The sequence below is a fragment of the Anomaloglossus baeobatrachus genome, chromosome 2 (assembly GCF_048569485.1).
Source record: "Anomaloglossus baeobatrachus isolate aAnoBae1 chromosome 2, aAnoBae1.hap1, whole genome shotgun sequence".
NCBI lineage: Eukaryota > Metazoa > Chordata > Amphibia > Anura > Aromobatidae > Anomaloglossus > Anomaloglossus baeobatrachus.
Window position 1 is genome coordinate 739,010,104 of NC_134354.1, and position 12,352 is coordinate 739,022,455.

Here is a 12,352-nt window from a genome sequence, read left to right on the forward strand (position 1 = left end):
CCAATCGCCAAAATCTAGACAGGGGGAATGCATCCCAAATTGGGGTGCATAGCAAGGTGGGGGTCAACCACCGACCAATTCAATGAAGAAAAAACAAAAAAGCTAGCTCTAAATGTGCACTACAGCACTAAAAATTCCAACTGTACTTATTATAAATTTGAGATTTTTGGCAAAAAATTGCAATTTCTTGAGCCACCCCGCCACTCCACGCCAAATCTCATTTGGGGCAGTCCTAACACTAACACTATTTTTATAAAATGTGCCAAACGGCCTCACATATGAAATAGTACTGCCCCAAATCTCATTTATAATAAGTACAGTTGGAATTTTTTAGTGCTGTAGTGCACATTTAGTGCTGGCTTTTTGTTTTTTCTTCATTGAATTGGTCGGTGGTTGACCCCCACCTTGCTATGCACCCCAGTTTGGGATGTATTCCACCTGTCTAGATTTTGGCGATTGGTCACTGTTCACATTCAGTCATCAGGCCCTGTCCACAGGCTGTTTACTTCATGCAGCATTTGCCTGGACCTGTCCCGCCCACAGCCATGATTCAGTCATGGGTACGGAATTAACAGAAAGCGAAGGAGAAAGGTGTTTAAATGCCGCGCCACTAGATCACTTGTGCAGACGTTCAGATCAATGTCACTTTATTATCATACAGGTCTACGCGTTTCAGGAGCATCTGCCCCCTTCTTCAGGACCACTGGGTATAGAAATAACATCAAATCTGATTTGATGTTATTTCTATACCCAGTGGTCCTGAAGAAGGGGGCAGATGCTCCTGAAACGTGTAGACCTGTATGATAATAAAGTGACATTGATCTGAACGTCTGCACAAGTGATCTAGTGGCGCGGCATTTAAACACCTTTCTCCTTCGCTTTCTGTTATCTGCCGTTTTGGTGGCTGCAGCCTTGGATCGATATTATATGCGTCTATAGTAGTTGTGACTCTCACAACTGCAATTGGTGAGTATTTTACTCCCCCCCCATACCCCGCACATATTGGGGTAAGACCCTATTTGCGCTTGTTTTTCCACAGCTCTTTCTTCCTATGGGTACGGGATTGAAATAGACCAGGTGAGTGCTGCTAAGAGCAGTTCTACTATTCATATGTGAGGCCGTTTGGCACATTTTATAAAAATATTTTAGGGTTAGGACTGCCCCAACTGAGATTTGCCGTGAAGTGGCGGGGTGGCTCAAGAAATTGCAATTTTTTGCCAAAAAACTCATATTTATAATAAGTACAGTTGGAATGTTTTAGTGCTGTAGTGCACATTTAGTGCTAGCTTTTTGTTAATTCTTGAAAGTAGTTGCGCACAGTTTTTGAAGGAATTCAGAGTATTCCAAATATTTTGGAGAGAAAATCAGAGATCTTCTGAAAGTGCCAAGATAATCTTATGCATGTGCCCCTGCTATGTATGGTGTAATGGCAGTGTCTGACCGTACAGGACATGCTCTGATCATACCACAGCTCCTGGGCTGGGGAAGACACAAATGAGAGTATACAGACAGAATATGGGCTGATCTCATGCTGTGCTTTCTGTGACGTAAAATATCTTTTTAAACAGGCAGGGAAATGTTTTACCTCACCAAAAAGCAGAATCTGCAATCCCATGCTGTTCTGTCTGTATACTCTCTTTTGTGCTCTCCACAGACCAGGAGCTGTGGTATGATCAGACCATGTTCCTGTACGGTCAGACACGGTCATTACACAGCTCATAGCTGGGGCCCATATAAAAGATTATCTCAGCACAGAGACATTTTTATATAACCACATCCAATTGTGGAAATTATTATTCCAAGATCTATTGATTAAAATGTACTTTGTTCATGGGACAACCTCTTTAACCCCTTCATCCTCCAGCCTGTTTTCACCTTTATGACTGGGCCAATTTTTTCAATTCTGACCAGTGTCACTTTATGAAGTTATAACTCTGGAATGCTTCAATGGATCCGGGTGATTTTAAGATAACTTTGTCATGACATATTGAATTTCATGTTAGTGGTAAAGTTAGGACAATTGTTTTTAGTTTATTTGTGAAAATATCGGAAATTTGGCAAAAAAAAAGATTAGATTTCGCAATTTTCAAACTTTGAATGTTTATGCCCTTAAAGGGAACCTGTCATCAGAAATTTCGCCCAAAAGCTAAAAGCTTCCCCCTCTGCAGCTCCTGGGCTGCATTCTAGGAAGGTCCCTGTTATTATTGTGCCCCATGTGAGACCAAAATAAAGCCTTTATAAAGTTCTACCTTTTTGTATGCAGCTTCTGTAAATCCGTCACGGGGGCGGGCTCTCTGGCGTCCGTTATTCTGCCCCCTGGTCCTGTATGCCGCCCCCATCGCTCCTTTCCATATCTGATGCACTGCCCACTGCTCCAGCCATCCCCGCGCATGCCCAGTGCCAGTCTCACAGGACTGAACAGTGTGACCGCTGGTGACGTGTGCGCAGGCAAGTGATTATGGACGGGACTGTGACTGTTATCAGCAAGTACCCGGCCATAATCTCGTGAGCGCGCAAACCTCTCCAGCATTCACACTGAGCTCAGTGTAGATGCTAGACTGTATGGGCTGCTTCCAGGGATGACGTCCCTTTGTCATGTGATAGTATTTCGAACACGCCCCTATCACATGACAAAGGGACGTCATCCCTGGAAGCAGCCCATACAGTCTAGCATCTACACTGAGCTCAGTGTGACGCTGGAGAGGTTTGCGCGCTCAAGAGATTATGGCCGGGTACTTGCTGATAACAGTCACAGCCCCGCCCATCATCACTTGCCTGCGCACACGTCACCAGCGGTCACACTGCTCAGTCCTGTGAGACTGGCACTGGGCATGCGCGGGGATGGCTGGAGCAGTGGGCGGTGCATCAGATATGGAAAGGAGCGATGGGGGCGGCATACAGGACCAGGAGGCAGAATAACGGACGGCAGAGAGCCCGCCCCCGTGACGGATTTACAGAAGCTGCATACAAAAAGGTAGAACTTTATAAAGGCTTTATTTTGGTCTCACATGGGGCACAATAATAACAGGGACCTTCGTAGAATGCAGCCCAGGAGCTGCAGAGGGGGAATCTTTTAGCTTTTGGGCGAAATTTCTGATGACAGGTTCCCTTTAAGAACATTTCCTATAGGTCTACTTTACATCAGCACAATTTTTGAAATATTTTTCTTTTGTTAGGGAGTTAGAAGGGTTAAAAGTTTATCAATTTCTTTTTTTTCTAACAAAATATACATAATCAAATTTTAGAGGGGCCACGTCACATTTGAAGTGACTTTGAGAGACCAAGGTGGCAGAAAATACCCAAAAGTGACACCATTCTAAAAACTGAATATGCTCAAAACCACATCCAAGATATTTATTAACCCCTTAGGTGCTTCACAGGAACTAAAGCAATGTGGAAGAAGACACACATTTTGCATTTTCACAAGGGCAGCAAAAAAAAATTAAAAATGCACCTAACAATTGGTTGTTCTATTTCTCCTGAGCATGCAGATACCCCACATGTGTTGGAAATCTACTGTTTGGAGAGCGGAAGGGAACTAATGGCATTTGAATTTTGTCTGGAATAGATAGACACCATGTCGCATTTGCAGAGCCCCTGATGTGCTAAACAGTGGAAATCCCCCATAAGTGACCCCATTTTGGAAACTAGACCCCCTCAAGGAATTTATTTAGATGATTAGTAAGGACGTCGAACCCCAGATGCTTCACAGAATCTTATAATGTTGAACCTTGAAAATTAAAAAATACATTTTTACCACAAAAATTTTGCTTTAACCCCAAATGTTTTCATTTTTTCAAGGGTAAAGCGGGCTTTACACACTACAACATATCTAACGATGTGTCGGCGGGGTCACGTCGTGATGCATATCCGGCATCGTTAGTGGTGTTGTAGCGTGTGACAGCTACGTGCGACTGCGATTGAACGTAAAACCGTTGATCACATACACGTCGTTCATTTCCTAAAAATTACACTTCGGGTTGTTCAATGTTCCCGAGGCAGCACACATCGCAGTGTGTGACACCTCGGGAACGATGAACAGATCTTACCTGCGTCCCGCCGGCAATGCGGAAGGAAGGAGGTGGGCGGGATGTTTACGTACCGCTCATCTCCGCTCCTCTGCTTCTATTGGCCGCCTGCCATGTGATGTCGCTGTGACGCCGAACGTCCCTCCCACTCGAGGAAGTGGATGTTCGCCGCCCACATCGAGGTCGTATGGAGTACGTGTGACAGCTTTTAATCGATTGTGCGACACGGTCAACAAATTGAACGTGCCGCAGATACGATGGGGGCGTGTCACATTGCATACGATATCGTATGCTTAATTGAAAGGTGTAAATCAGGCTTTACATAACGTAGATTGTACAATTTGTTGTTCAATTTCTCCTGAGTTTGCCAATACCCCATATATGATTGAAAACTACTTTTGAGGCACAGTGTCAAGCTCCGAAGGGAAGGAGCGCCATAATCAAGTTCAGATTTAGTTGGAATGGTTTGCGGGTGCCATGTTACATCGGCAGAACCCCTGAGGTACCAGAACAGCAGAAATACCCCACAAGTGACCCCATTTTACAAACTGCACCCCTCAATGAAGTCATCTACGGGTACAGTGAACATGTTCACACTACAGGTGTGTCACAAAATGTTATACTACTGGGCAGTGAAGAAAAATAATTATATTTTTACCACTAAAATGTTTTTTTATCCCTAAATTTCCAATTTTCACAAGAGAATAGGTAAAAAGGCCCATAATGTGTTACACAATTTCTCCTGAACATGGCAATATCCCAAATGTGACTGTACAATATTGTTTGGCAACATGGCAGGGCTTGGGAGGGATGTAACGCCATTTGAGATTTGATACACAGAGTTTCCTAGAATAATTTACAGGCCCCATTTGAAGAGCCCCTAAGTGCCAGAACAGCATTTTGGAAAATAGATTACTGAGAATTCATCTACGGGAGTAGTGACAATTTAGGCTTTGGAAAACACCCATGGAGTCAAACGTAGTGATTGTTGCAGGGTTAAAAATTGCAAAAAAGCCTTTGTGCTAACAGTAATGTGGAAGTCCCCTATATTTATGTTAACAAATGATGGACCTGAGTGGGGACTTGTGTTTTTGTGGGTTGAGTTGAATGCTATTTGGTGACAATTTGGGGTACACAACATTTTGGATCAGTTCACATTTATCCTGTGCTCTAGGCTGAGCACTTAGATTAAAGTTTATATCTGATCTCTGAAACCCCCGTTGGAGCCATTCACTATAATGAGGCAACAGAGTAAAGGGTACTCTACATGCTGCGACATCGCTAGCGATCTCATTAGCGATGTGAAATTCTAGATCGCAAGTGCGTTCTTTCGAGATCGCATATAGGTCATTTTACGCATGTGCGATCTCAAAAGATCGCACCTGCGATCTAGAATTTCACATCGCTAACGAGATTGCTAGCGATGTGGCAGCATGTAAAGTACCCTTTACTCCGAACTCCAATTGGCCTCTGTTCAGCGGTGTCCATCTTTCCAAAGGTGAATAAAGCTTTTGTGCATGCCTAAAAAGATGGACGGCAGGTCAAAGTGATTACATCTGCCTCATTACAGTGAATTTTCTATTGGGAATTTTGTCTGGATCACGCTTTTTTTTTTAAAGATTTACACATAATCTCCGACGTAAGCGCTCAGCATAGAGAGAAGGATAAATGTGAGCCACATCTTACTGTTATCTTTGAGAGGCAAAATAAACAATTCAATAGTAGTTGAAGAATTGGCTTTTTTTCTTAATGCTGTTCACCTTGCAGTATAAGTGATAGGGCTGCTTTATTCCTCAGGTCAGTACGATTACAGTTACACCAGATTTATATAGCTTTTTTTTAGGTTTGGCTACTCTCACACTAAAAAAAGCTCTTTTACAAAATAAAGTTTTCTTCTATCACCATATTTTGAAGGCTATAGTATTGTTTTGTTTTTTTTTTTTTTTTCATTTTTCTGCTGACATAGTCATATAAGGGCTTATTTTTTTTTGAAGGATGAGTTGGAGATTTTATTGGTGCCATATTGGGTCACATAATATTTTTTGATCATTTTTATTCCATTTGTTTTTTTAGGCAGAATCAATAAGAAACAGCAATTCAGGAATTGTTGGGTTTTTTTTTACGCCATTCACCATATATTAAACGTGACAAGATAGCCTTATTCTTCAGGTCAGGACTCGACTGTGAGGTAAGCTGAGTTCCCAGAAGCAATCACACGTGCACAGCTCCTGTGCACGCAGCAACTGCCAGGATATACCAGTATGTCCAAGGTCTGGAAGCCCCTACACCCTTCTCCTTTTCTGTTAGGTTTATAGGAGGTTAGCCTTGCTTGTATTTATTATTCTCCTTTTTTCCCCTTGTGAACATGCTTTAAAGAGGATCAACCAACAGGAGTTTCCTATATATACTAAAGCAATGGCTATACTGGTACTATCATGCTGATTCTATACATACCTTTAGTTGGGAGATCGGATGTATTCTTTCTGAAATACAGGCAAGTAAAGTTTGTGAAATGCACTGTTATTTGATGAGAGGTGCAACGGAATAGCTAATAGGTGGGTCGGGTTTTGCTAGTTATTTCCATCCCTGTCTGCCTGCCTGTCCTCCCACCTCTGTCTTTCCTCCCCGTGTAATAACAAAACAGGGGGAGGAAGGACAGACAGGCAGATGAGGCGGGAATAATAAGCAAAACCCCAACCACCAATTAGATATTCTGTTGCATCTCTCATCAAATAAAAGTGCATTTCACAAACTTTACTTGCCTGTATTTCAGAAAGTATACATCAGATTTCACAACTAAAGGTATGTTTACAATCAGCATTATAGCGCCAGTATAGCACTGGCTTTAGTTTATATATGAATATCCTGGTGGTTGGTTTTCTTTAAGTTGCTCACCTTGGGTTTTCATGTACCCCTGCACACTAACCTTATCTTGGTTAGTTGTGTGTAGTAAACTCTCATCTAGTTCCTCGGGAGGAATGAGAAACTGCTCGATGGCCTTTCAGGGAGGCAGGTCCAAGCTATGGTTTTTAGTAGTGCGGCTATGGCTATTCTAGTCTATACAGGAACCAGTAGGGTGTGGTAGGCTTACTTTCTCTCTGTACCTGTGTTTGAGTTGATATGTGCATAACAACAATACAGGTTAATAACTTGAATTGGATGGATTGCAATACATCATAAATACAGTGTGAAAGCTGGGATCGTCATCTAGTGGTTAGTCCAAAAATTCCAACACAATGGATTAGATTAAAAAAAAAATGCATTGGAAAACAAAAGAAACATCAGATTTAGTGCTCCTCGCTGTTATAGGCTCGGAGCTTAGTACCCACCAACCTCCAAAATATAACATGGTACATACCATCCTCCATGATAATGAGGATAAGGGTGGCTCCCAAAAGCCCTGGCACAGCTGGGTCTTCCTCAAATTGGGAACTATTCTAGGAACTAAGGGTAAGGTACAGTAGTAGTGTTGCCAAAAGTGCTGTGGCAGATATCTGCTGCATTTTTATAATTAATTGTTTAAGGGGCACAAGATGTTTGCAGAACAGCTTCAAAATCAATATTTGTCACGGGGTCCTTCTCCCATATCACACAATCAACAGAGCGAGAGATGGCGGTACAATCCAAAGAGCATTTAATCCAAGCAAAGCAAATGGTCCATAACATAATCCACAAAACAGAGGGTAAAATTGTCCAGTAGTGGCATAAATGTCCCCATCTCTCTGAGAAGTCCCAGCTTCTCCCAGAGAATCAATCCTTCTTCCTTAAAGTTCTCAAGTAGACTGACTGACCCAGGTAAGCAAAAAGGTCTCTAGGCCCACCTCCCCCCACACCCAGGGACAGAAGCGCCTCAAGAGGCTATAACCTTGCACTATAGGGGGTGATTACTTACAAACAATACAATGTACACAGAAGCAGTACAAATAAGACAGTGAACCAAGCTTAATATAGGAATTTGTACAGCAAGATACACCTCGCCCCATATCCCACCATCACAACCTTGAAGAATTATTTATTCTCCTTCTCAATCATACGCTTAATTGAACAATAAAAAGAAACCCTGCAGCCACGATCCGTTGTGCTTTTCAGTTGTTTTGTGGCGACACCAATACCTCTCAGTTTGGGCTTACCCTTAGGAGCCCTCACAGATGTTGCCTAAGGAGGCCATTTATGGAGCCCATTCTCTGACCTGTTTCAAGTGGAGTAGGGTCTTCTTTTTTCAATATGTTACCTATTGTGTTATTTTTGTCGTTGTCTCACTACTATTGAATCATGAGAGAAATTTATCAAAACAATGTGAACACAAATATACATACCGGGGGAGGTGGAGGTGGGAGGATATTCATTTGACGTCTTTGCAATGCTGAGACCTAGAAATAAAGAAATATTTGAAAGACTTGAATAACCTATTAAAACCCTTAATCTGCAATGTTTATATTTTTGGCATACGTCATGAGTCGGGTTTAGAGAGTAGGCTCAATAGCGGAGATTGCTTTACACATGTTAGGCGCTGGCTGTGCTGCACACCCAGCGTATGCTTGTTATAGCAAGCTATCATCATTGCTATTTGACCATTTAAATGCTGCTATCAATTTCTGACAGCAACATATAATATAAAGGGATTGTCATACAAAGTACATTTTAATCAATAGATCTTGGCCACTTACTGTGATATAGAACTATAACACTTTTTGAAAAAGTCCTTACATATTTAGAAAGTGTTTTGTTCCGATCAATAGGAATTGATTTAAAGGGGTTATCCCTCAATCAAAGAACATTTTAATCAATAGATCTGAGAAAATTTTCCACAAAATGAATGTCATTAAAAAAAATGTTCCTGTAATGAGATAATCTTATATATGTGCCCCTGCTATGTACTGTGGAATGGCAGTGTCCAACATGCAGGAGCATGGTGTGATCATACCATAGCTCCTGGACACAGAAGGAAGCAAAAGAGAGTATACAGATAACACAACAAGGGTTCAAAGCTGTTTTTTTTCTGTGAGGTAAAACATTTCACTTCTTGTTTGTAAGCATATTTTACCTCACAGAAAGTAACAGCTGCGATCCTATGCTCTCTTGTCTATATATTTTTTTGTTTTGTATGTTTGGGGTCGTTGTCCTGCTGCAGAATAAATTTGAGCCAACCACATGCCTCTTAGATGGTATTGCATGATGGATAAGTAAGTGCCTTTAAGTGTACAGTGGAACCTTGGTTAACGAGAACAATCCGTTCTGGGAGTAGTGTGCTTGTTAACCAAGTTACTCGTTCAGCAAAGCAAGATTTCCTATAGGAAATCATTGCAATGCAGACAATTTGTTCCACAACTTGTTAAATGTCCCATCCTGGCCCTCTATTATGCCATTCCACACACGTACAAACACGTACAAAGACTCACAAACACGCACAATTGCGCACGCACATATTATGCTCACCTTACCTTCCATTCCATCGCCGGTCTGCTGGGACTTGCTGTTCGCTAGTACGGGCTGTGTATCGGGTTACCATCACGACGAGGGAGGAGCTTCCGCTGCCAGAGCTCTGACGGCAAAGGCAGGAGCCACTTGCCTCTGATTGGCCAGCGCGCTGCCTTTGAGTAGCGGCTGACAGGGGAAGTTCCTACCTTGTCGTGATGCTTGCCAATACACAGCCTATACCAGCGAACTACAGGACCCAGGAGTCCGGCGATGGAATGGAAGGTACACATATTATGCTCACCTTAACTTCCGTTCCATCGCCGGCCTCCTGGATCTTGCAGTTCGCCACAAGGATTCCTCCCTCGTCGCGATGTACCGGCGAACTACAAGAACCATGAGGCCGGCGATGGAATGGAAGGTAAGGTGAGCATAATACTGTATGTGTGTGCTTGCGTGTTTGTTTGTGTGGACTGCAAGAGCGGGTCAGAGCGCGGTGGATGTACGGAACCGGAAGTGCGTGCGGTGAGTATTTTGCTCGTACAGCAAAGCTTTCTTGTGAACCAAGTTACAGATTTACAGAAAGCTTTGCTCGTTCAGCGAAATTCTCGCTAACTGGGTTACTCGTTAAGCGAGGTTTCACTGTACAGTATATTTATATATTCCCCTTATAAAGCAGTTCAAAACAATATTGTGGTGAAAATGACCGATGCTACACTGATCACCGATTTTCGACGCTTTTGCGATCGTTTATCGGCGCATCTAGGCTTTACACATTGCGACGTCGTTACCAGCGCCGGATGTGCGTCACTTTCGATTTGACCCCAACGATATCGCAGTAGCGATGTCACAACGTGCAAAGTACCCCTATGAGTTTGATCCAACTTGCAATAAGGTGAGTGCAATTTATGCACATCTTATAACCAACATTTATGGTGTCACGCTCCCCAGCTCCCGTGCCACGGTCCCCGGCTCCCCTGCCTTGCTTACCGGCTCCCCTGCCACGCTTCCTCGCTCTCAGGCCGCGCTCCGCCGCTCCCGTGCCAGGCCTCCCGGTCCCCGGCTCCACAGCCTTCCTGCTTCATCGCCTGCGGTCCCCAGGCAGCCCGGTCCCCGCTCCCGGCGCCCGTCGGCTACTCAGCCCCAGCCCGGCTCTCCTGCTTCCTGCTCACCGCTCCCTGCTCTGGCTTCTGGCACCCGGGCCTCGCGCATGCGCATTAGGGCGCGCGCGCGGTCATTGACCCTCTCTTAAAGGGCCAGTGTCCTCCAACAGGATATTGGTGAATCAGGTACAGGGTATATAGGGGAATCCTTTCCAAGTGGGCGGGGCCTGTTCTTCGTGTTTTGCTAAGCTAGGAGTCAGGTCTCCTTGTGTCTTGCGGTATACTTACCTCTCTCTCTCCTAGAGCCGCTCCTGCCTCGCCATCCGGTCCTGACGATTCCTGAACCCCGAACGGTGACTGTCCGCCATCCCGTCAGTCCATACCATCTCTGATCCCTGTGGTGACCCGTCTTCTCGCTCCATCGGTTCCGGACTCTGCCTGACAACATCTCGGCCTTCGAACCTGAGTTCCGTCACCCGGACTACCTTCGGTGACTCCGTGGTCCCAGGGACTTCTACACTCCACTTCCTTGAACGGACTCTCCTGCTACCTGTAGTGCTCCGGCTACCGGACCCCTTGCCTTCAGTGAGGTGTTCGGCCCAGTGGATCCACCTCCTGGGTCTGCCCGTCCACCCGGCCCTAACATATGGATTTGAATTACTACATTTAGAGTGGCGCCGCGTGAGTCCCTTTTTATTTCTAACCCCTTAAGGTTTACATTCACATACTCCACCTTGTTACCCTCATCCATCCCTTCATCTTACTGACTGCCTACCTCATGAAACCAAGGTATTGTGAATAAAGAAGTTGAAGTTCATCCCCTGCATCGTCCTTCCTCATTATACTTCAGGGAGCTGGTCAGGCATGGGAGAAGCGGATAGCGAGTGACCCATCTACCATTGCTTGCATAGAGATCCGTGCTCACATTCCTCACACACATATCACTCACGTTCATTGGTTGCAGAATTCCATGTTCATAAAAGTCCGATCAATCAAAATTTAAAAGTAATTGACAGAAAAAGCCCATTATTGAACCGCGTCTGTCATTTTGATGAACTTGGTACAGTTAACATCAACGAATAGCACAAGACAAAACTTTTACTTAAAGAAAACCACAAATAATCAGGGAATCAGTTTTAAAATGATTGGATATTGCAGTTTTGATTAAAAATGGTCTTATCTGCTGCAGATCTACCTGATCTCTGACTGCTGAGATCTACCTAGCTCCACCCTCACCACCAATTGGCAGCTTCCTGTGTTGACAGTTTTCAATCTCAGGTGCAGCTCTTTGAGCTCACTCCCCTTCACTTAAGGTCATGTGCCTGACCAGCTGATGCCTGTGATAGAAATGGAATCCTCATTTCTATGTGGTCCACTTTGGAAGGAGCTTGCTCTGGAAGAAGTCTGTTGTGTTGTGTACAGCAGTGGTGTTTACTGCACTGAAGTTGCCTGGAGTATTTTCCCTTTTCATGTTTATTTCCCCTGTCAGTTTTCCTACTCTTGTATTTCTGTATTATAGAGGCGACACTATTGATCTCATCGGCCTGCTCACTAGCCAGGGTCAGTTTAGGGCAAATGATGGCTTAGGACAGTGGAAGGTGACCGGTTAAAAGAACCCATACAGGGACAGCAGGGAGTGCATGGTTCAGCCGCAGGTGAGTGCAGGTGGTGACCCTGCTCCCCTCTCCCTAGCGATAGGGACTTCTGTTGTATTGTGACCCCTGAGTACCCTGTGTGTAGTGACAACTTCTGGGTTTTTTTGGCATCTGGTTTAACCTTGTTAGTCATGTGCGTGACAACAACACA

General features: G+C 44.1%; 1 protein-coding gene across 7 annotated transcripts in view; it reads right to left on the bottom strand.

The window, feature by feature from the left end:
• The window catches only part of PARP4 (poly(ADP-ribose) polymerase family member 4), a 354,633-nt gene that overhangs the window by 43,324 nt on the left and 298,957 nt on the right, over positions 1–12,352 (bottom strand). For all 7 annotated transcript variants that reach the window (XM_075337413.1, XM_075337414.1, XM_075337416.1 and 4 more), the window contains one exon: positions 8,345–8,398. In XM_075337413.1, the coding sequence (XP_075193528.1) occupies positions 8,345–8,398 (54 nt within the window). The remainder of the gene's footprint in view (positions 1–8,344; positions 8,399–12,352) is intronic.